Raw genomic sequence first — 22,932 nt, forward strand, 5'->3', positions numbered from 1 at the left:
CATCTCAGGAGAGGAGAAGAAAGGATGCCTTTATTTTGAAAGCATTAGGGATTATTTCTGACATGGTCTCTAAAAGTGTTATGTGTTTTTTCATTCTACAGTACATTGTATGTGAAAGGTGGGAAAATATTATGAACCCCCCTCCCTCCCTTACCATTAGTTGTTGTTCTGTGCCTTCAGTCCTAAGGCAGACCTATCATGGATTATTTTGGGAACATTTGTTCAGAGGAGGTTCGCCATTGCCTTCCTATGAAGCTGCAAGTCTTAAAGGTGTGCTGTAAAATATACACAGATTGGAGGTCCAGCTTGGTCTTTCACCTGCACAGTTGTTGTCTGAATTCTAAAAGATCCTGACTTGTTTAAATTCTTGTTCACTATAAATCAATAACATACATCAGATGGTAATTGATTATAAAAGCATTCTTGAATGTTGATCTTTCAATTTCTTCAGTGTCTTTTTATCTGTGCCTTACTGATTGGGATTTTACTGTATTTACCTTTCCTGACCTCCCAAGCATGAGCCTCATGTTGAGCCCACCATGGAATGGGAAATCTGTGGACACACAGCTGCTGCCTATATGGATCTATTTCCTTATCTCCTGAAGGTGGGCCAGATAACCCTCACCACAGGACTGATCACAGTGCACATTTTCAACATTAAAAGCATGACTGGGAGCTTATTAGTGGGTTTTTCCATCAGTGGAAAGGTGCAGGCTAACCACACTTCCAAAACAAGGCCGCAATGAGAGGGAGATGGCACCATGCAATTGATATTGCCAAAGGCTCTATTATCAAACTTTTATGGCAGTTTAAATGCCACATGTAATAAAGACCTACGACTTCGATTCTCCACCAGGTCAAGGAAACTCACTGGGACAACTTGGAAGAATCACACATTCTCTGCCACAGACAATCCTATGATAGAGTCACCTTAGGATCACCATAAGTTGGAAATGACTTGAAGGCACACAATTTGTGTATTTGGTGGAGAGTGCTGGATCAAATCCTGCTTGCATCATGAATGGGCTGGAGTCATTTAGAAATATCTGAATATGAATAATCATTTTTTTTTAATGTGGGAGGCTTTGGGGGCTCTAGGGAACCAGACAACCATTCCTGGGACAAATTTAAAGAGTAATGTGAACAGATTACTTGGGGGCGGGAACCATTTCCAGTGCTAAACTAGCAGCTGGAAAATGTTCCATTTCATATATGTATTTTAAACAGCAAAGACTCTTCCCACTTTCCCAGTATACAGGAAAGGCCAAGTACATCAGAGTTAAAGGAGCAGACGCTGTGTTCATTTCTTTCTTTCTGAGCAAATGCAGAGTTCCTGTAAGGCGTTTGTCCCTTGTGCAGTAGTTTCATAGTTGTTACTGATTTGAAACAATGCTAATTTGGGGATGGCTGCTTCCCTTAGCATTAGTGATTCTTGGCACATCATTTGCCTATCAAGAAATTCCTATATAACTGTATTTTTAAAAATTATTTTCAGTTTCACAGAGAGAAGGAAGCTATGGCTGTGGGGATGAGGGACTTGGACCTGCCACCTCTGAGTGCTTGTTAATGTTTAACATGTATGGTGCTTATAAATAACAGGTAGAGAATATTTTATTCGGTGGAAACACCTATTAAGCAAAACATCGTAGTACCTACCCTAAACTGTAATGTTTTCATTGCTTTTCCACTCTGCCTAACAACATATTATGTAGACATAACTTGAACCCTGCAATGACACCTCCATTAAAATATAAGGATTAATCCCAGATCCATATACTTCTGGGACTCTTTATCTCCCATTCCATCTTAAGATTCTAAGAGCATTTTTTCCAAGCCACTACCATAACATAGCTAAAGCACTGCTGAGAGATGGTCATCCAACCTGTTTTTGTTGTTGTTGTGTGGTTTTAAGATGTTTCCAATTTATGGTGACCCTAAGGCAAACCTGTCCTGGGGTTTTCTGAGGGTGAGAGTGTTTGACTTGACTGAAGTCACTCAGTGAGTTTCTGTGGCTGAGCAAATATTTGATCCCTGGTCTCCAAAGTCAGTTTAAAGCCCTCCAAAGAAGAAGATTCCACCCACCCCAGGCAGTCTATTCTGTTGTTGAACAATTCTTATAGTAAATAAGTTCTTCCTAATGCTTCGGTGGAATCTCTTTTCCTATAATATTAATCAATTGGATTTAGTCTCTGGAGCAGCAGAAAATGAGCTGGCATTTTCTATGTGACATCCTTTCAAATATCTAAAAATGGCTATCACACGTTTATGGGTTATCTGTTAAATGAACTTCCTCTCACCCATTTTGTGTGATAAAGAGATCCAGGGATCTCAACATGAACCACATTTTTGTGCATACTTTGGCTGTTCCTAATAAAAGTGCTGCTTGGTTGTGTGTTTTGGCCTTGCTGACATCCTGGCTAAACCTGAAACTTTAGTATTATTGCATACCTTGCCTGGGAATCTTGGATTTGCCTGTTCTAAGGGCATCTCTGCTCAAAAGATGCTCCTGACGGTAGACTAAGACAAGGATTGGTTGGTTGATTTTACCACCTTTCTCCCCGAACGGGACACAACGCAGCTCACAGAAGATAATCAACTAAAATCTATCTATGCAATTTTGAAAACAATTAAAATAGTCACAATTAAAACAATAGAAAATCATTTAAAAACATACCAAAATTAACAAATAAATAAAGCACACACCCCAAGTCCCATCTCAGAGAGATGGCCAAGAAAGATATCATCGTTGATGGCATCGAAAGTCCTGAGAGGTCTAGAAGAACCAACAGGGAGACACTCCTTGTCCAGTTCTGTGTGTAGGTCATCCATCAAGGTGACCAAAGCTATCTCTGCCCCTTAACCAAGCCTCAAGCCAGATTGAAATAGATCTAGATAACAGTAGAAGATGTGTTTGTTCCTCATCCCCACTGCAGCCTTTTGTGGGTCCCCATATTGGCCTCAGAGGGCGTGGGGCCTTCTGGAAAAGGAGTGGGGAGCCTCAGGGGCCGGGGCCAAATCTGGCCCTCCTGTAATATCAATGTGGCCTGATGGGAATTTCTTAAAGACCAGCACCCATCACCATTAAACAATTGTTGGTTGATTTCCCATCTGTTCTAGTTTTCTCCTGCCTCATTTTAAAAGTCTGAAAATACTCTCCTAAGGATCACGTAAAGGTAAAACATGGTCCTGTTTTGGATCTCACCCTTTCACCTTTGGGTTCCACTGACCACTAGATGCTGTCCTTGATGATTTATCTGAAACTCAGTTTGTCCTTTAGGCTGAAAGAGGTTCCTCACCTTTGCTCTAGAACACTGACTAGACTGTAAAAGAAATGAGAACCTTCCTAGATTGCCAGTAGGATTCTATAATGGATCTTGGCTCCTTCTTTCCGAGCCCTTATTTTTATTTATTGTGAACATTTGATAGGACAGACCCTTTAAAAAAGCAGCCAGGAATCACTTTGGACATCTGATGATGCAGATAGCTGACCTGTGTGCTTAGCAGCCCTAGTTACTTTCCCAGCACTTGTTTGTATTTCCACAGGGATCAAGTGCTTTCCATGTGATGTGAAAGTTGCTTAAGGCATGTGATTTCTGAAGCAATAGCAGCCTACCCTGCAGCGTAACCATCTCATATTCAATATAGATTACAGCTATGAAACTGATCCTGAATGATGAAGGGAATTGGAATTTAGAACAATGTGTTTCTGTTCTGGACGAAATCAGATTGGCCTAGTTTGGTTTCAGAGCAAAATGGCACAGTCTTAAATCTCAGTGATCCAGATGTTAACTATAAATAAGGGGGAAGCCAGTATGCCTCCTAATTATCATATATAAAGAAGCATTAAGGAGATTATCACACAAGGCTTCTACAGAGCAGCAGTCACATTTTTTAAGTACAGTACATGGAAACATACTGGTATTATAGCAATCTTTATCACACTACCTCTTCAATACTGGTATGAAGTTGCATGTTTCTTCCATGCTGCTTCCTCTTCCTTCCCATAGCTGCCTTACCTAGGGCATGCAGATTGGTCTGGGGATGGGAAGCGAGATTAAGCACTGGGGGGAAGAAAGATCAGCCTGGTGGATAGGAAAGAGAGATTGAGTAGTGAATTACATACAAAAAAAATGGGAGGAGTGGGGAGAGAAAGTAAGAGGCGGAGAATCCTGTCTCTTCATGCCATGCTACTGCTGTCTCTTTTGTTTTGGAAGCAGAAGATATTAACGCATGAGGGAGACTACCTGGATAGGACCACTATTTGGAGTCATTGACAAATGTTTGCCATCAGTGACAAGGTGCACTTCAGAAATTACTTTGGAAATGACTGAAGTGCACACCAGCAATGGGATGAAGATGATGTAGTGTGGCAAGTACCAGACAATAATGCTCTAGTCCTGCAGTAGAAGCCTTTTGTGATAATGTCCTAAATATGGTGCAGATGGGGAGGAAGTTGGACTTTGCTCATTGACAGCTCTATTATGCATTCCGGGGCAAGAATTTTAACAGTACTCCAATCATACGGCTTAGAGGGGGGATTGTTTGAGGTTAATGATGTTATACGTTCAGCAATCTCTTCCAACACCTCTTTGCTTGCTAGATTGTGGGGAAAAAACTATAGTGAAGCCCTTGCCAGTCATTTGAGTTGGTCTCTCAGGGTCTTTCTCTTGTTGAAAACAGTAGCCTAGGTGAATGCATCTACACTGTAGAAATAATGCTGATTGACATCACTTGAAGTACTGTAGTCCAATCGTATGGACTCCTGGGATTTGTGATTTTACAAAGTCTTTATCCTTCTCTGCCAAAGCGTGCTAGTGCCTCACAAAACTACAGATCCCAAGATTCTGTAGAATGGAGTCATGGCAGTTGAAGTGGTGTCAGACTGCATTATTTCTACAGTATAGGTGCACTCTTTGTTTATCTTGTTAATGTGTCAGTTCACGCATCAATTTTAGGTACTGAAACCTGCTTCACTTGCCTCTAGTGTTAGCTTTTGGGTGTTCTATAGAAGGCAAACACCTTGAGTCACAGCAGAAAGGGTGCAAGCATTGTTTGGGTTCACTTTGAGGTGGAAGAGGATCCCTAGATTATAATCTGGCTCTACAGTGAGCAGCAAATGAGCAGGGCCCAGAGCATGACAGAACCAGCAGGTTGCTCAGACCTTAAGATGCAGCACCAAAATCTTGCTCAGGAAAGAACCAGGAAAGTCCCAGCAGATAGGGAGCAGATCCAAAGGGCAGGAGGAACAACAGGCACACAATTCTCAGTCTTTCTCCAAGGAGGTTGAGACAGACAACTCTGGAAGAAATTAGTTAGGGAGCTGAGTATGGGAGCATAAAGGGAGAATTCACACCAAATATTTAGATCACCAAATGCCTTAAGGACAATTATAGCCATTTGGACTGTTAATAAAATATCCATTTTTCATTCCCCACCTCCTTACTAAGATCTTTTAATCAAACATGAACAGAGGCAGAGCTCATCCAGACTGATTAAAAAGACCAGAAAAACCCAGATGTTGTTCCTGGTCTTCCCAATTTGATTTTGGAGATCTATACATATTTTGTTTATTCCAAAATAATTCCTGTCAGCCCACACTACCATCAGAGACTTTTATATCAGCTCCTAAGTCAGTTTATCTTAACCCAGTATAAAATCAGAAATAACAGGATGAAAGTCTGGGACTTTTCAAACACTCTGGATGTGCCCTTAGCTGTCTGACATTCTAGGAAGACAGAACTAGGACCATAAGCAGCTATAAATGCTGGTTCAAAAAGCCTCTGGAGTTACGTATCTGGAAGTTCACTGGCTCTATAGGGTCTGACTCTGCCCTGTCATCCAAATTTTAAGTAGATGTGTGAAAAAATAACATTACAGATTGTTTTGTTTTCCCAATGCATGTGTGTGTGTTTGAGTTTGTGTGTATGACTGGTGATCCAGGTTCCTGATTTGGATTTGCAGTCTGGATTGGAATAGATTTGGCCTGGCTCCAAATTGAACCAAGGGTTCGTGCACAGCCCGAAAATAGATTTTATATAGGAAGAGGTGACTAATCTGAAAGATTCTCTTAGAAAGATCAATTACAGAGAAAGCTCTAGGGTCCTTCTCTGATCTGAATGCTTTTAAAATAGGGCACATGTTTCATGCAAAAGTGCTTTGAAATCAAAGCCCCTCCCTCTTCTGCTGAAAATTTGGAGATGCTCCATGCATGGAGTTTGCTGCACCGCTTCTGATAACGCAATGTTACATTGTTACCAAGACAGAGATTATGTATTCTCTTCAGACTGCTGGCTGCCTCCTACATGCCAAAAGGCAAACACCTTTTTAAATTAATTGGGTACAGGCTTCAGTATGTTACACAAGATTTAATGGGCAATGAAATGCATCTTATTCCAAAAATGAATATGCATTGGTGATACTTTATGTATTAATCCCTTTGATGGGAGAAGGCGATACCATCTGTTTGACTTTAGCTTTGAAAGGGTGTGTATGCCATATCTACTGAAATCTGAACTTTCCTAATGATCTTGAAAGATTCCTTTTACAAGCAGAAGGGCTCCTGCTGTTGTCAACAAAGGCATGGAGGGCCAAGGAAAACAGGACAGACACAAAGGGATTCATTATATCTTAGGACCTCCTGCCAGTATCTGCAGGTTTTTCAGCCTCTAAGGGTGTTCCTAGGCTACAGAGATATAGCAGTTTGACACCACTTTAAGTCCCATGGCTCAGTCCTATGGAATCCTGGGATTTGTAGTTCACAAGGTCTTTAGCCTTCTCTGCAAAAAAATGCTGGTGCCTCATTGTTGCTATTGTTGTTGTGTACCTTCAAATCATTTCCACTTTATGGGGACCCTAAGATGAACCCATCATGGGGTTTTCTTGGCAAGATTTGTTCAGAGGACGTTGGTATTGCCTTCCCCAGAGACTGAGAGAATGTGACTTGCCCAAGGTCACCCAGTACCAAACTACAAATCCCAGGATTCTGTAGGATGGAGTCATGGCAGTTAAAGCAGTGTCAAAGTGCAATGATTTTACAGTGTGGATAAAAGCTGTCTGAGTAGGCTTACCCTTAGTCTGCTTGAGTGTGACATGCATTACTATTTGTTCAACCCAGCTATGGGGATTATGCCATCTTCCACATCATTGGAGGCTTTATAGATGTGATGTTAAGCAGTAACTCAGCTCCAGATGTTAGTCTGATCTTTAAAGGAATTATCTGTGTTGCTGAGCTCTATGCCCAAGATAGATTCAGCATCTTAGATAGCTACTTTAAGGTCAGACTAAAAGCCAGAGAGGATCCACTGTAACATTAACATTACAGCTACCAGCCTTGACTGTTCCAGAGGCTGAACTGTGCTTTCATCCACTGCCCAGCCAGGGATGAGGGATAAGAGAAGCCACAGTGCAATGGCACCTGGGTGGCCACAAATTCCATCTTGGGGCTGAATCAATGTGTCAAGACTGTGCATTTGCTTCTGAAAACATCAGCCATTGAGGACTCATTGAGTAATACCCCAACCAATCTCTCACTAAGTAACAACTATGCTCATAATCGCACTGTTGAGCATGTTGCCAGAGAAACCGACAGTCATCGAGACATTAACAACAAATCACATCATCCCTCACCATTAGCCAGGCTTACTGGGGCTGATGGGGAAGATCTGGTGGAAATAGACACAAAGAAATGAACAAACAGGCCTCCTGAAATCATCAAGTGACAAACAGGATACCAAGTGCTGACTTGTACTTGTGAAACCGCCATTACCAAGAGCACATGATAGATGACATTAAGTTAATCTTAGTTACAGTAATTTTCAGGGGTGGCAGTTCTCACTTCCAGCTAGCAACAATTGAGCCAGGTTACACAACAGAGAATTAAGTAGGTTTAAGACCATAAAAAATCATAACAACACAGCAGAGTCAGGCATCCTCAAGCCCATCTGGTTCAATGGAAGGAGAAGGAGAAGAAGGAGGCTCCTCCCTCCCTAACTGTCATCTTTCGGCCTCTGAGGGAGAGAGAAGGCTGGCCCAGTACCATCAGGGCTAGCCTGAAGAAGAAGAGTCCTCCCTCCGGTCCATCTGCCTTGGTCCAGGCCTCAGAGGGAGAGAAGAATGCTGGACCTGATTCCCTCCCCCCCTCACCATTCCCTTCTCCTTTTGTGTCGTGTCTTTTAGATTGTAAGCCTGTGGGCAGGGAACTGTCTGTTATCCCCTCTATTGTAAACCGCTCAGATTCCCAGTGATTGGATGGTATATAAATAAAACCTTTAATTATTATTAACGGCCAACTGTTCTATATCTTTTGTGGGATTGTGGACACAAAAATATTAGGTCTTTAGCACCACTGGGTGGTGCCTGTTGTGTAACATGTTGGTAGGTGATTGTCATGTACTTGAAGTAGCCCTCAGCCAACTCATTTGGTAATCTAGCATTACAATCTAGCACCAGTATCTTTATCCCCACTATTATATTGCTTTGAAAATGTAATTTTCTTACATTACCAAGAAGAAAGAAAGGGGAGAAAAGAAAGAAAAGGACACTAAGACTATAAAGGGGTTTTCTTAGCAAGATTTTTTCAGAGGGGCTTTGCCTTCCCCTAAGACTCAGAGCAGGTCACTTGCCAGAGCTGGGAAATGAACCCTGGTCTCCAGAGCTGTAGTCCAACACACAAATCGCTACACTATGCTGGTTCTCACATCCCCATAGCCAGACTCATAATGATGACACCAATGCTCACATCCATGGGGATCCTCCAGAGCTTTCAGTGGTTCTTTAATCCTTGTGCATCTGACTATGGGGAGGGAGCCAGACACTTCTCCAATCCTGCTTGCTTGTTGTGAAACATGGATGATTGTGTAGGGCACCTTCATTGCTTTACAGTAATTCAGGGGTGGTATACGTCTCAGCAGAGTGTAGATCTGCATGTGGATATTTACGCTGCACTGAGGGGATGCTGGATTAAGCCAATATGTGTTACTTTTATTTCTCACTTTTCCCCCCACAGCAAGGCTGATGGACATGTAGTCCTCCAGGTGACATTGGCCTGTAATGCCCATCACCCTTAGCTACCATCGTTCTTACTGGCCATGGATGGAAATTTAGTTTCTGTTCATTTTAAAAAATATGAATTTGCAATAATTTCTCCATATTCAGAATGAATACAACTTGAGATTTTAAAATATTAAACATAGCAGAGCCCAAAGCTGACTTTTACCAGTCCAGGTCCAGTTCTGAGTGATAAGCCTTAAAACCTACATTCAACCATGTTAGTGGTGAGTTAGGGTTACCACCTCTTTTCCCTGCAAGAGGCCCTTCATCTTTTACATTTACAGGTAGGCACGTATACAGTATTCCTTTCCACATGGGGAATTGTTCTGCTGATTGAATTTGGCAAATGGTTGAGAATTTCATTTGGTTTGTTTTTGACACGAATCTTCCGAAATCCATAAATTGTGTATTTAAGAAACAAAGAATTTGAAGGGTTTTTAAAAAAAATCTCCAAGCACGAAGAAGTAAAACCTGAAACTACTGAATGATAGCAGAAAAAGATCTATAAGTTTGTGTCTTACTAACTAGGGCCATGGTTCTGCATTGGCAGACACAGCTGTGGCGATGGAGCTCAGTCACTTTACTTAGTCTGATGCCAGCTCCACCCCAAAACCTCCCTTTTCAGCTTGGCAGTGCCCCAGTCAAAGTGCTGCAGTTTGGGGCACTGGGAACGGACATTTGAAGTGCGCTGAAAAGATTTTTCCATCACTCCGCTGCAGAGAGATACAGCATGTCTGGAATCCCAAAACCCAAGGAAGAGTGAGAAATATATACAAAATGCTGCATTATTTTACTTACTCTGAGATGGTGTCTGCACAGGCCACAATGTTCCAGGAGCCACCCTAACATATCTTCCCTGACATAACTCCCCTGTCCATTCCCTGGGCACTCTCGAGTGATGGCAGGTGGCTGTTCACACATCCCATTGTGCTGCCTGCTACCATGGGTCACTCCGAGTCTGAAAATGAGACACCCAGCCCTTATGGCTGGGCACCTCATTCTGGCCTCAGAGGGAGTGACCCTTGCCAGTGATGGACAACACAGTGGGCTGTGTTGTAAAAAGCCGCCCACTGTCACTCCAGAGGGTTAAATGCTGAACTGTCCAGATGCTGCCTGGACAGTTAACACCAGAATCAGAGATTGGGTCCTGCATCATCAGGACTACTCGCCATGAGAACGAGAGGGACATGGTATTTGGCCCATGTGGACATGGTTCCGGAAGGCTCTTTGAAATAAAAATAATGGCTGGCATCTTATTTGGGAGTTACAATACTGTCAGCTGGACTTGCATATTCTAAACTTCTAGGGATCCATGTTTATGGTTAACAACCAAATACAACCCCCAAACCCTATATAATAATAATAATAATAATAATAATAATAATAATAATAATAATAATAATAATAATAATAATAATAATAATAATGTATTTTGTGGTCTCTTATTAATCTGGTCTCTTCCAGCTTTTTGATTCTGTATGATTCTATATACAGTAATTGTTATGTATAATATTAAAATTTGTACTGCTCTTCTGGTTGCCAGGATAAATGTATTATTATTATTATTATTATTATTATTATTATTATTATTATTTCTTACCCACCTCTCCCCATGGATCGAGATGGGGAACAACAACAGACCAACAAATATGTGTCAGTTAAAACACAATTTCTGTTAAAACATGCATCAGTTTAAAAGAATAAACAAGACATGTATTAAAACTTAAAATTCAACATTTAAAATTTACAGTTTTAAAATTTTTCAGCCTGGAAGCACCCCAACCGAAGGTTTTCTGATCATGGACACTGAAAAAGGATGACTGCAGTGTTCTGCTGGTCATGGGGTACACTGAAGCAATTGAGGAAGCAAGATTCCAGATCTGTCCAGATGCCCAGTAAACAAGAAGCACACTGCCAGTGTCTGGCAACCAGGAGCACACTGCAATTGGGGCACTGCCAGGCTGAAAAGGGAGGTTTTGGGGTGGGGCTGGCATTGTCACACTAACTATAGTGACTGAGCTCCATCATTGCAGCTGTGTCTGCCAATGCAGAATCTTGGCACTAGTTAGTAAGATACAATCTTATAGATCTTTTTCTGCTATCATTCAATAGTTTCCCTCCTTTCTAGAAGCAATTTTTCCAAATTACAACAAAATCAGGCCTTGTTCCACTGAAAAGGATAGCTTTTGGAGTTCTAACACACTTCTGCCCCCTGACAAACTGTATCATTGTTCTGTTTTAAATTCACTTTACTTTCAAAATTAGTTTGCTATGCAATATTGGGGTTGTACTTTGAGGGGGAAGAACAATCTAAATTCAGTCAGGAAGGAACTGGAAAAATCACTTCTGAGTATTCCTTGCCTAAGAAAGCCCTATGAAATTTATGGGTTCACCATAAGTCAACAAGCATGCAAACACACACACATACATACATGGAGAAGTGTTCCATTATTTCTTGGGTACTAGCGGCTCAGTAAAATTTAGATAAATATTCAGTTCTGTGCTGACAGTAGAAATGGAGGCAGTAGATTCTAAAATGCTTATTAAACAGGACCAATAGCAAAACAGATAAAATCTATTTTGAGCACCACTATCTTCCAAGAAATCTTTAATTGTGTTGCTGTTGGCTCAATCTTAGCTAAAGGTTTTGATGCAATAGGGAGTTGACTACTCATAAAACCCTCTTTTTTTTTTAACTAACAGCTTCCACGCTGTTATATTGGTTAAATGATTATTGCTTTGCAATAAACTGCCTCTGCTGTCTGCCGACGGTATTTTCATAGCACAGTCAGGATGAATGCTCATAACTGCTCTCCTTTATTTAAAGAAGAGCTTAATTAAAACAACTGCAGACATTAAAATACAACAGTAAGCAAACTTCAATGATACATATGAGCGAGGTACCAGTGCTAATGCATTCCTTTCACCACGAATATAGATTTATATGTGAGATTTACATGAGCTGGTCAATCCAGATGCAGAAATGGAGTGTAAGCTTTAAAATCTCACTGCCAAGCTATTAACATCCATTTTATGGCATACGGGAACACACAAAAATTAGCCTGCTCAGTTATACAAATGGAATACAACAGACTTCTGAGAAGTGAGGTCCAATAATGGCATTTAAAAATTACGGCTGTGATACTGCCTTGGAAGGTGCAGCTACCAGATGTAGCTGCAATAGTCTCCTGTCCCACCATCCCAACTCACCTTTTCTCAACTACAGCCCCACCGTTTCCTGGCTCTTGTTTGGGAGTTACAATATTGTCAGCTGGACTTGCAAACTTGGAACTTCTAGGGAGCCATGTCTATGGTTGTTAACAACCAAATATGACTCCAAAACACTATCTTTTAATAATGGGGAATCTGAAAGACCACTTCCTCCATCTTCTGAAGAATCTGTTGTGTCTCAGTGCCCCAAAGAGGTAGGCTAATTATGTCAGGTAAGACTTTTTCAACAACACCACCTTGATTATTGAATTTATTCCCCAGGCAGCCCTGACTGGTTTCTTCTCTATTGACTGTCCAATAGACGATCAAAACTGTATTACTCTGCTTTGACTTCTCTTTTTATTTTGTTTTCAATTAATAACTCAATAATTTCAGTAAGGCCTTTGACAAAGTCTCCCACAACATTCTTGAAAACAACTAGTAAAATGTGGGCTCGAGAATGCAAGTGTTAGGCAAATTTGTAATTGTTTGAATGGCTGAACCCAAAGGTGCTCAGCAATGGCTCCACAGGGTTCTGTCCTGGGCCCAGTGCTATTCAACATCTTTATCAAAGATTTGGATAATAGAAAAGTGGGCTTGCTTATAAAATTTGCAGATGATGCCATGTTACTAGGAGTAGCTAATACGCCAGAGGAGAGGATCAAAATTCAAAATTTTGATAATGAAAGGATGAAAAATGAAAATGAATTTCAAAACGGAAAAATGTAAAGTACTGCACTTAGGGCAGAAAAATGAAATGCATAGAAATAGGATGGGGGACACTTGGCTTACTGAAACTATGTGTGAAAGGGATCTAGGAGTCCTAGTAGACCACAAGTTGAACATGATTCAACAGTGTGATGCAGCAGCTAAAAAAGGCACTACAATTTTAGGCTGCATCAACAGAAGTATAGTGTCTAGATAAAGGGAAGTAATAGTGCCACTGTATTCTGCTTTGGTTAGGTCTTACCTGGAATACTGTGTCCAGTTCTGGGCACCACAATTCAAAAAGGATGTTGACAAGCTGGAGCATGTCCAAAGGAGGGTGACTATGATTCTAATATTGTTTTTCTTCTGTTTTTATATTCTGATTTTATTGTACATTGCTTGGGGAAACAAAGCAGTGATTTATAAATAATAAAAACAAACCACCAGTAAAAGGATTCAAAGCATCATCCTCCATTATAGTCAATGTCCTGAATTATTTGAATACTAAACCCAGTCACAGAAAGCTGAAACCATGGCTTGGATTCATATTTAGGCAGATGCAACTGAGGTAGCAAAAAGCAGATGTAACTCCAACAGCTGCTTCCAAATTCTACAGAGAACCAGGTGACCCTGCTCAGTAGTGTAGGGTATGGTTCAGGGGAAGGGCATATCCCCCCCCCCCAAAAAAAATCAGGTAAGGCCACTTTCTGAGAGTGGAAATTTGCTCATGGAAAGTGCAGGGTTCAAGTTTTTTCCACAGCTTATATTTTGCCATCAGCAGGACCACATAACCTTCTGTGCAGTATTTTTTTGGGGGAAAGAATCCACTTCTACCAGGCCAGTGATATGTGCTTAAATCTCACATTCAAAGATACACAATTTTCAGCAACATTAAATGGTTTATTTATTTCATTTACCGCCCACCTTCATGGAGCTCAAGATGATATACTTGGTTCTTCCTCTCCATTTTATGCTCAGAGCAACTCTGTGAGATAGGCTAAGAGAGGAGCAACTAGCTGAAAAATCACTCAGTATACTTTATGGTGGAGTGATCTGAACCCACTTTCCCCACTAGTAGCTTAGATACAAAAATGTTAAGTGATGATCTAAATAACAGGGAGGAAGATCACCAAAATCTCAACGATTTCTTGTGGACAGAGGGAGATTCCACTGTGTGCAAAAAATGTGACTTGTGCCAAATTGGGCTTCCTGTTCTGTTCTGAGAAAGAAGCAATTGTGTGTGTCCTTTGAATGCACAGAGCTGCTTCCATCACTTAAGTCAATTGGACAGTGAAAAAAGGAAAGAGCTTAAAGTGTACATTTGAGTTCACATGCGATGTTCACTTAGGACAAATGGAAATAGAATAAATGAACAGAGTGGGAGAGAAATGGTAGGATTCAACCATTATCTCACAAATTAAGAGTAATAGGATCTGGAAGCTTGGAACATGACACTGTTGCAGTGAATAATGAAAGGACAGAATGACCAGATTTAGAGTAGCACAATTTTGAGTATGTAAATCTAAATTTTAGTGAATGTGTTCCAACCTGAAATCTGTTGTGGATTGATCAAATTGTGTCTACTAGTAAACTAATCCATAATTATTTTGGATGTTAAATTAGTCCTGGTATGTATACATTAAAAATCTGAAGCCAGCAACAATAAAACAATTCAAATTTAACTTATTTTTCTGCATTTCCATAGTTTGTTCAAAACACCATACAACCAAGGAATGTAAAAAAAAATTTATTCACTCTAATCCAATATGTGACCATAAACTGCACTACTAAAAACATTTTAACAGCACAGTAACCAAGGTAATGTTTTTGCTTCTGAATTTAAAATAACAATCTCACATTCTTTACAGTACATTTGTAGTGCTATACAATAATTTCAGCAATTTTATCATAAGACAAATTACAAACCAACCCATTGCACTGTTAACTTCTATTCTGTGTAAGAGGGGGACTAAAAATCAGAAGATAACAAAGGGCTGGTATATCTTCTATAAAGACCACCTAGAAGGCTTCTTGCAATGAGAATCTCTGCAAGAAATGTTTTATAGCACTGAAAACCCATCCCACAGAAAGTCAGGATTTTGCAATATACTGTTGCATATAGAAATATGTAACAAGAGTCGAAATGATGAAAATCTATTGCATTCTTCCCCCAGTACTTATAACAAGAAACTAAAGTATTTTCTTATGCTTTAGATTTTTCTCATCTCAGAATACTAGATGGTCATTATGTACAGTTTTTTTACACTTCTAAAACACTATATTTCAGTATTTAAAGTAATGCTTATGATGGAAAATCATTACAGAAAACACAAATCCCATTTTTAAGCATTGCTTGTTTTTTTTTTATTAAGAACATTTTACCAGTTCTTTAAAAGAAGGAAATCTTTCTCCTCCCCATGCATTGATATACTGCCATAATCTGAACATAATTTGAGAATCTAAACGCTGGTTTGTTAAACTTGCTTGAATAAATACCACCTGTAAACCTAGGATGATTTGTTTATTATATAGGTACAATTTTATTTGTACAGAACCTAACATTTAACATTAACACACTAACTCCATCCTCAAGAAAAAGTGCTGCCTAAAATATCTCCCACATAGTACACAATTCTGATTTACCAGGAAATCCATCTCACTGATAGGAGCAGGATTTATGTATGTATACAGAACTGAAATCTCCCATTCTATGTATTTACCTAGGGTTTTACTCTGCTGTCTTTCTGTTAGAGCAATGGCGGGCAACATACGGTCTGTGGGATGCTTGCATCGCTCCTCATAATTTATGTACATTCTCTCAAAATTTGACAGCAAATTATGCCACTAGAGTTCAGTGGCAAACCAGGGAAATCCCATGTAAAACAAACTTTGTTTTCTTTCCGTGCCTTAGAACATTTTGCTATGACTTTTAGCTCCAAGTCATTACAAGCCATTTCAAACATGCAAATTGCTTGTTTTACATACAGATTTTTTTGGTTTGCAATCAAATTTGGGCAATGGGAGCATGAGTGAAAACCTTGACCCACTGAAATTGCCTGCTTTTGAAGTTCCACAACTTGTACAGAAAACAGATGTCAAAACAGAAGCAGCTAATGTGAGCACCAGACATAAATGTAAGATCTGGAAACTATTTCTATAAACCAGGCTTTACTTTAAGAAATCAAGTCTTAATATTGATATTCAAATGTGTATATTTTCCTCTGCACACAGCTACATCTTACCAGAACTGATTTTTGAATACTTGCTTCATGATGAAGTAATAATAAGTTCACAATTTGGCTGTGATTCCAGAGTACACTAGCACTAAGCAACAGGTCTAATATTGCAACTCATTACATGCACAGTGTCATTCAGTTCTTCAATTTCACAGGTGGCAAACAGTCAATTATATACAATACAACTTGCATTACAACCAAGAGCCAAACTAAAGCAACATGATGAAACATTACATAAAAAAGCAGTTTGCTGGTGTTCTAGGTGCTTATCAAAACTAGGCATGTCCAATTTAAAAAACAAACACACACACCTTCTGGAAACCTGGGCTGTCTCAACTGGTCACACATACTAGCAAAGATAATAAGTTAACTTTTGCAATCATGAATTTGAGCAGGTTTAGCTTCAGCAAGGAATAAGAGAAGAACCCTTATTCACTCATATTAAAATTCCACTTGGCAATTAAAAAACAAGCAGTCCCTTATCTTGGCCCATGTAGCAAAGGACTGTGCATTTACTGCAATAAGCATACAAAAGATATTTCAATACAGTGTATTAATTTTACAACTGTTTGGCTTCTGTTTCAAAAAAAGGCAATTATTTGCCCAAAGGAAAATGATTTAGATGTCTTCCGCCAAAAAAAAAAAAAAATGCAGTGAAAAACAAATCACATTCTTAGGCTCAACAACTAAAGAGAATTCACCCTGCCATAATAAAGTCCTTTATTAGTCTATGTAGGAAAAACAATAACACAACATTCAGCAGCATATCCTCCAATCTCTGCTCCTTCAGCCAAATAATAAAATTGGTACAATGCTACTGAATATAAGTAGATGAGATTGTTAAAGAGTCTGACAGCCTAAGCCATTTAAGCACCTTCTTGCTCAGGATAGTTCAAAATTTTCCGATGAGCTTGTCGCAAATATTGCTGCTGTTTGAAGTAGACCTTGAAAGCTCCTTTTATAGCAACAAAAGCAATTCCACCCTAAAATGAAAGAGAACAATTATTCAAAAGGTACAGAACAAGTTCAGCATCTTACTTTTTAAAACTTGATTTTACACACCCAACTGCAAGCAGTCTTTCTTTTGAAGTTAGGCTAATTAAAGCAATTCTACATAAACTTTGGAGGCCTGCAATTCCCTGTCATTGTGTACCACTGCAAAGTTTGTCCTGTATAAAAATATCCCATGCAGAGTTTACACATTCCTTTGGATGCTTTTGTTCATTTAATTTTTAAGTGATTATTATCTGCTGTAGAAAAACTGATTTCTATACAATGACTACAGTTAAGAAATTCCTGCAAACCATGGTTTGGAGAACTGGGAATGTACCATAGGCCCAAGAATTTCCATTTCAGAAAATGTATGGCTTATTGATTTTTAATTGTTCCCTTATCGTAGGCTATCCTGACCAATATTTTTAAAAACAATGGCCATGAAAGATAGAGTAAAACATGAGGTAGTTTTAAAGTCAATGAATAATCAGAGTTCATGTTTGCGGAGTGTTACAGCCTGTTACCTTCATAATCACCATTCAAATTAATTTTACCCAAAGGTTTCAATATATTCTGCAAATAAGAGGCTTAATTTGAGAATCACCAAAAATGATGACAGTTTCAGCCTGCATTGTTTATTTTAGGGTTTTAAAACTATGTCAATAGTACAGAGAAGTACTGCAATTCAGGAGAAGCAGCAGCAGCAGCAACAGCTTTTCTTCTGCCTTTTTCCTTTCTGTTGGGATCCTTCAGGACTCTCCTTTTGAATCTCTTCTTTCCATCTCTCAGCGGTCCCTGGCTCATCATATCAAATCCAACAGCTTTTGGCACCAAAAGCATGGATCCAACATACAAATTATTTATCTTCAAAGCTCCACAGCTCTTATGTCCCAATATACTTGATAAAATGTGTTCCTTCACCTCAGCCATCTTCAGCTTTCACTTCCTTCTTGCTCTTCTTCTTCAAGGCTACTTTTTCTCTTTTTGCTGCCCTGTATGTTTGAAATTACCTCCCTGAACGGCACTCTCTTTGTTCCTTCTCTCTTAAAGCCCACTCTTCTGTGAAGCTGCTTGCATAACATCTAGTTCCTGCACCCCACTGGAACTGATTTGATAACTTTACCCAAGAATATGCAAGTGAAACAAATATCCCTTCACTGTTTGTTCCTGCCTCTTACTTCATACTCCTTTCAATTTCCACTTACACAATTTCCACTACCTGTCCACTACCTGTCCTCTTACATTCTGCAGTGGTACGCATGCTGGTGGTGCTTACTGATGACAAACATTTTTATTATTAACTATGAGAAAACAATAAGCAGACAAGCTCTGAGCTCTAAGATGGTTTATTACTTTTAAAATAGCACAATACATTTCAGCCTGTATGAAAAAAAGGCCTTTAGGGGCCTTCAACAGAAATCAAACATTCTCCAAAACACAGAACCAAGAAGTATTCTCACATAGGCCAAAACATATTGGGCTATTTAAGTAATAAACAGTAGATTATCTAAGAGCATGTGGAGCTTATCTCCTTTATTGTTTTCTGCTCTTAATGTTTTTCAGCACACTATTCACTATTATGAATTATGACCACCACCATATAGGGAATACCTGACATACGTTTGGAATACTTTTGATGAGAATGGTGACATAGGGACCATACAGACAGCCTGGAAGCTGGGCTGAGGATGTGGCAACCACATGCCATGCCCCCAACCTGGTGCAAAAAGAACCCACAAATTGCGGGCTCCTTTTCTGCCCTGGAAAGGGCATCAAAGGGTTATGACAACCTTTAGGAGGTGCATCATCTAGATGCAGTGGCAGGGGCACACCATGATGCCATGCGTTGTCTAGATGGGCGCACAGCATCATGACATGATGGGGCGGAGTCACAGCATCAAGCATGTGGACACTGTGCTGTGGCTCTGCCTACAGGGCGGCACAAAGTGCCGGTCTGTATCCCCCCCAAAAAAGTTTTGTAATCTCAAACATCCATTTTATCCCTTGCTCTGTTCTCCAAGAATGCTCAAAGACAAACCTTCTTAGATATTTCAGTGGGAAGGCTCCCCACTTTTTATCATCACCCTTTACATGGACAAATAAGAAAATGACAGTGTTCCTGTTTTTCCCTTTCGTTTTCCACTTGTATTGATTTGTTGTTGTTACTGTTATAACTTTAAATAATAAAGAAAGTGATTTATCTGTTCTTGGCAGTGACACTAATACATTTCTTATTCCTTTATAAATGATACTCTGGGCTATTCCTAGCTAATTCATGTGATCCTGGTACTTATACCAAGCAAGTCTGTTTTCGTGCCATCCTCCCATGCACTCTAGCATGGTAATGAGTGGTGCATCAAATTAACATTTCAACCTATTTTCAGCAAGAGAATTTGTTCAGCCCATAAGCCAGATAGATTCAAGTTTTCCTCACAACTTGACTTCACTCCACATCCTTGCCATATCACACTCCCTCAGCCTGACTGCCCTTTAACATTTGGTTTTAATAATACTGGTGTGTTTAACAGGGAGTAATGAATGTCAACAGAGATTAATGCATGTGAAGACCTTTCTGTCAGAAATACAACATAAATGCTTCAATTATTATTTTATTTAAATTTTTATTAACATGGCAGCAAAGGGATTTATTTCTCATGTAATATGTTATTTAACAGAAATCATGCTTATTATGTACCATGTTACCAAAAGGCATAAAGTGTTCTACAATCCTGCAGGCTTATTTCTATGTAAATCATTACACAGTCTTACCAGAATTGTCCTTTGAAGGTTGGAGTTAACACTGCTGAACATCAGCTTGCCAACAATTGTAGCAATAGTGGGAAAGACAAGAGCTCCACACAGAATACGAGTAGCAGAGACGTGATCTGCCAGAGGGTTGGCCTCAGCTGGAATACGAGGAACAGGACATCCAATCCCTAAAGAAAGATGCCATTGCTAACCGATAATTAGAATGCACTAAACCATATTGGTGTTATAAATTTAACCTTTCAGTTCCAGTTAGCTTTTCAGTATAAAACTTTGACTGTATGCCTATTCAGAATACTTCTATCCTAAGAAATCCTAAGAAAATAATCTATGCCAATGGATGCTTTGTTTCACATATGAAACTACAGGCCTTCAACCTTCTGGACTATTTAGTGTGTTGTGGAGACTCTCACAAAATGGCCAACATTTAGAGACAATAAACCTGACAATAAATTTGAGGTTGTACCTCAGCTCTAAATACTAACTAAATGACATATTTTCTTGAACAAAGCATAATATAACCATTTCACAGAAGACAAGTTAGTGATAGGAAACATGCACAGAAAGAATACCTCACCTTATCATATGCCCATACAGTCCCCTCCCAGACCACATACAGGCATACTTGTTGCATGAGAAACCTTGCCAAAACACATACACACAACCCTCATCCAGGCAAAACAGACACACAAAAAGAAAACATACAGACCACACAAAAGACAAATGGGCACACCAACTAACACAAAAACTTTTTAAAAAAACTGAAAGGGAATAGTACCACCATCCACACAGGCAAAAATCCCCCTCATTTCCTGCAACCCTTGTAGCTATCCTATAGCTATCCCTGTAATTTACTTTCCCCCCCGGGCAGTTAGGTACATTCAAAATGAAGCACCGGGCAGCAATCCTTATTATTTTTATTTTCTAAGAAAGTTGCCAGGGCAGGAGGCATTCTCAGAAGTAAGAAGGGTCCTAGAAGTCTTTTGAATAGACTACCCTCCTGACCACACCAGTGATTCCAGCAATAGAAAGCATTAATTTTAACACTATAGCTCATATAAACTTTGTCTTACTCTTTATTCTATAATAATTACAACAAGCCTCACTTAAGACACAAGACCCCTCTCATCACAGGCTGTCCAAACTATGTTGTGTGATTTCACTTAGCAACCAGTAAAGGAAAGAGAACCAGTCACGTTTTAAATACTGAGATTTGTCTCATCCCTCCTCCAGAAACAGTCCACCTAGAATTTAATAGCATTACCTGGGAATATACTGTTGAGTATCTGTAGTTTGTTAGAATATTTGCGCCACAATCTAAGCACATAGTCTTCCCAACGAATCATCTTTCCCAATATAAGCATAACCGGGATGGTGGGAAGTCCAATTAAAAGGAACAAGGGATCAGCTCTTTCCATGACATCAAGGCCCTCTTTATGGCCCACAACCTGTGAAGTAAAAACATCACATTATTACATTATGCATGGAACCAACAGACATAACTAGTGACGATTTTATAATGATATACTTCAGTGGCATTGAACTAGACCATTAAATTGGTGGAGAGTAGCTGACAGACTACAGAGGTGGAGAAACCAGAGAGTCAGAGCCAAGCTGCTGAGTCATACAGCAACTCAGAGAATCAGGTAATTATCTGTGCCTTTTGCTATGTATAGTTGTAGAATTCACTACACCTTCATGCCAAATAAGCCTGTGTGTACCTTATTAAAAGACATAACTGCATCAAGAATTTGATTGCACAGAAAAAGATCTTTTAAGTGGTACTGGAACTTCATTTTAACAAAATACAGATCAGTGGTAAACAAAGAAGAAAACTCATAAATAAAGATGACCCATGTTTCTGCTGATGAATGACTGCACATATAAAAATTAAAATTTGGTATAGCAGCAACAGTTCATTAGACCCATCGGTGCAGTTGTGACAAGTCTGATGTCAATATATAATGTGAGTATACAGATGAAGAGGGAATTGAAACTGATGATGCAGCTATACTCTGAGAAAGGAGCTCAAAAAAGTTTGTCTCACATCATTCTAGCCAGAAAAGATGAATAAGATGAATTGTGGACAATTCACTGAAGTTTTATAGGGCCCCCATAATCAGGCTAGTGGCTTACACTCATTCGAGTACAGTATTATTGCATTTGTACTGCCTTCTCCACCCGAGGACCTCTCGATAGCATATATAAGGACTGTATCATTATATGAGGTAGCTTAGAGAGTAAAATTTAAACACAGGGCTCTGTGTTCTGTGTTTTAAACACTGTCTTTTGGCAACTTAAGGATTCTTACAAGAGAAATTCCTTTGCAGTGCTATGGTCTACCATATATTACGGTCTAATCTTGCACAAGTTATGTTCTTTTCACCTGAATTATCTCATAGGATTGTTGTAACTGTGAAAGTAAAACAGTACAATTTCTATGACCTGGGAGGAAGAGTGAGACATAAATAAATGTAGCATATAAACTTTAAATCCATTCATTGAGCATGCTTAATCAAATCAGTTTTCATATATGGAAATTTTTATCAGAGATTGATAAAGCTGGTTTGGCATATTAGCTAAAAGACTGAGTTACAAATCAAAAAGCACTAGAGTTGGATCTTGCCTTGACTTATGACTATAAGCAAGCCACTTGTTCTCATCCTCAGCTCCCTCTTCAGTTTGTAACCATGAGATTAATACTGATCCATTTTAAGATGTTGTAATACAGCGCGCCCGCATTTTACGCGGATGTGCCATACGTGGCTTTCAGCATATGAAACCTGTGGCTTTCCAAATATTGATGAATTCCATTTCCACCAGCCCTGGCTAGATTGGACAAAGGTAAAACATGTTTGGAATAGTAGTTCACCAACAGGTAGAGCCAAATGTTTCCTAACCCAGTTCTGGAGAATCTTTGAATAATAATAATAATAATAATAATAATAATAATAATAATAATAATAATAAT

The 22,932-nt window shown here is 39.4% G+C and overlaps 1 protein-coding gene across 1 annotated transcript in view; it reads right to left on the reverse strand.

Moving 5' to 3' along the window:
* Positions 1-16,604: 16,604 nt before the first annotated feature.
* MARCHF5 (membrane associated ring-CH-type finger 5) overlaps positions 16,605-22,932 on the reverse strand; it is a 29,691-nt gene continuing 23,363 nt past the window's right edge. Inside the window, exons 4-6 of the mRNA XM_042459281.1 lie at positions 21,226-21,409; positions 19,965-20,131; positions 16,605-17,185 (exon numbers count right to left, since the gene is read on the reverse strand). Of these exons, the coding sequence (XP_042315215.1) occupies positions 17,069-17,185; positions 19,965-20,131; positions 21,226-21,409 (468 nt within the window). The 3' untranslated portion in view covers positions 16,605-17,068. The remainder of the gene's footprint in view (positions 17,186-19,964; positions 20,132-21,225; positions 21,410-22,932) is intronic.

The sequence above is a fragment of the Sceloporus undulatus genome, chromosome 3, assembly GCF_019175285.1.
Source record: "Sceloporus undulatus isolate JIND9_A2432 ecotype Alabama chromosome 3, SceUnd_v1.1, whole genome shotgun sequence".
Lineage (NCBI taxonomy): Eukaryota > Metazoa > Chordata > Lepidosauria > Squamata > Phrynosomatidae > Sceloporus > Sceloporus undulatus.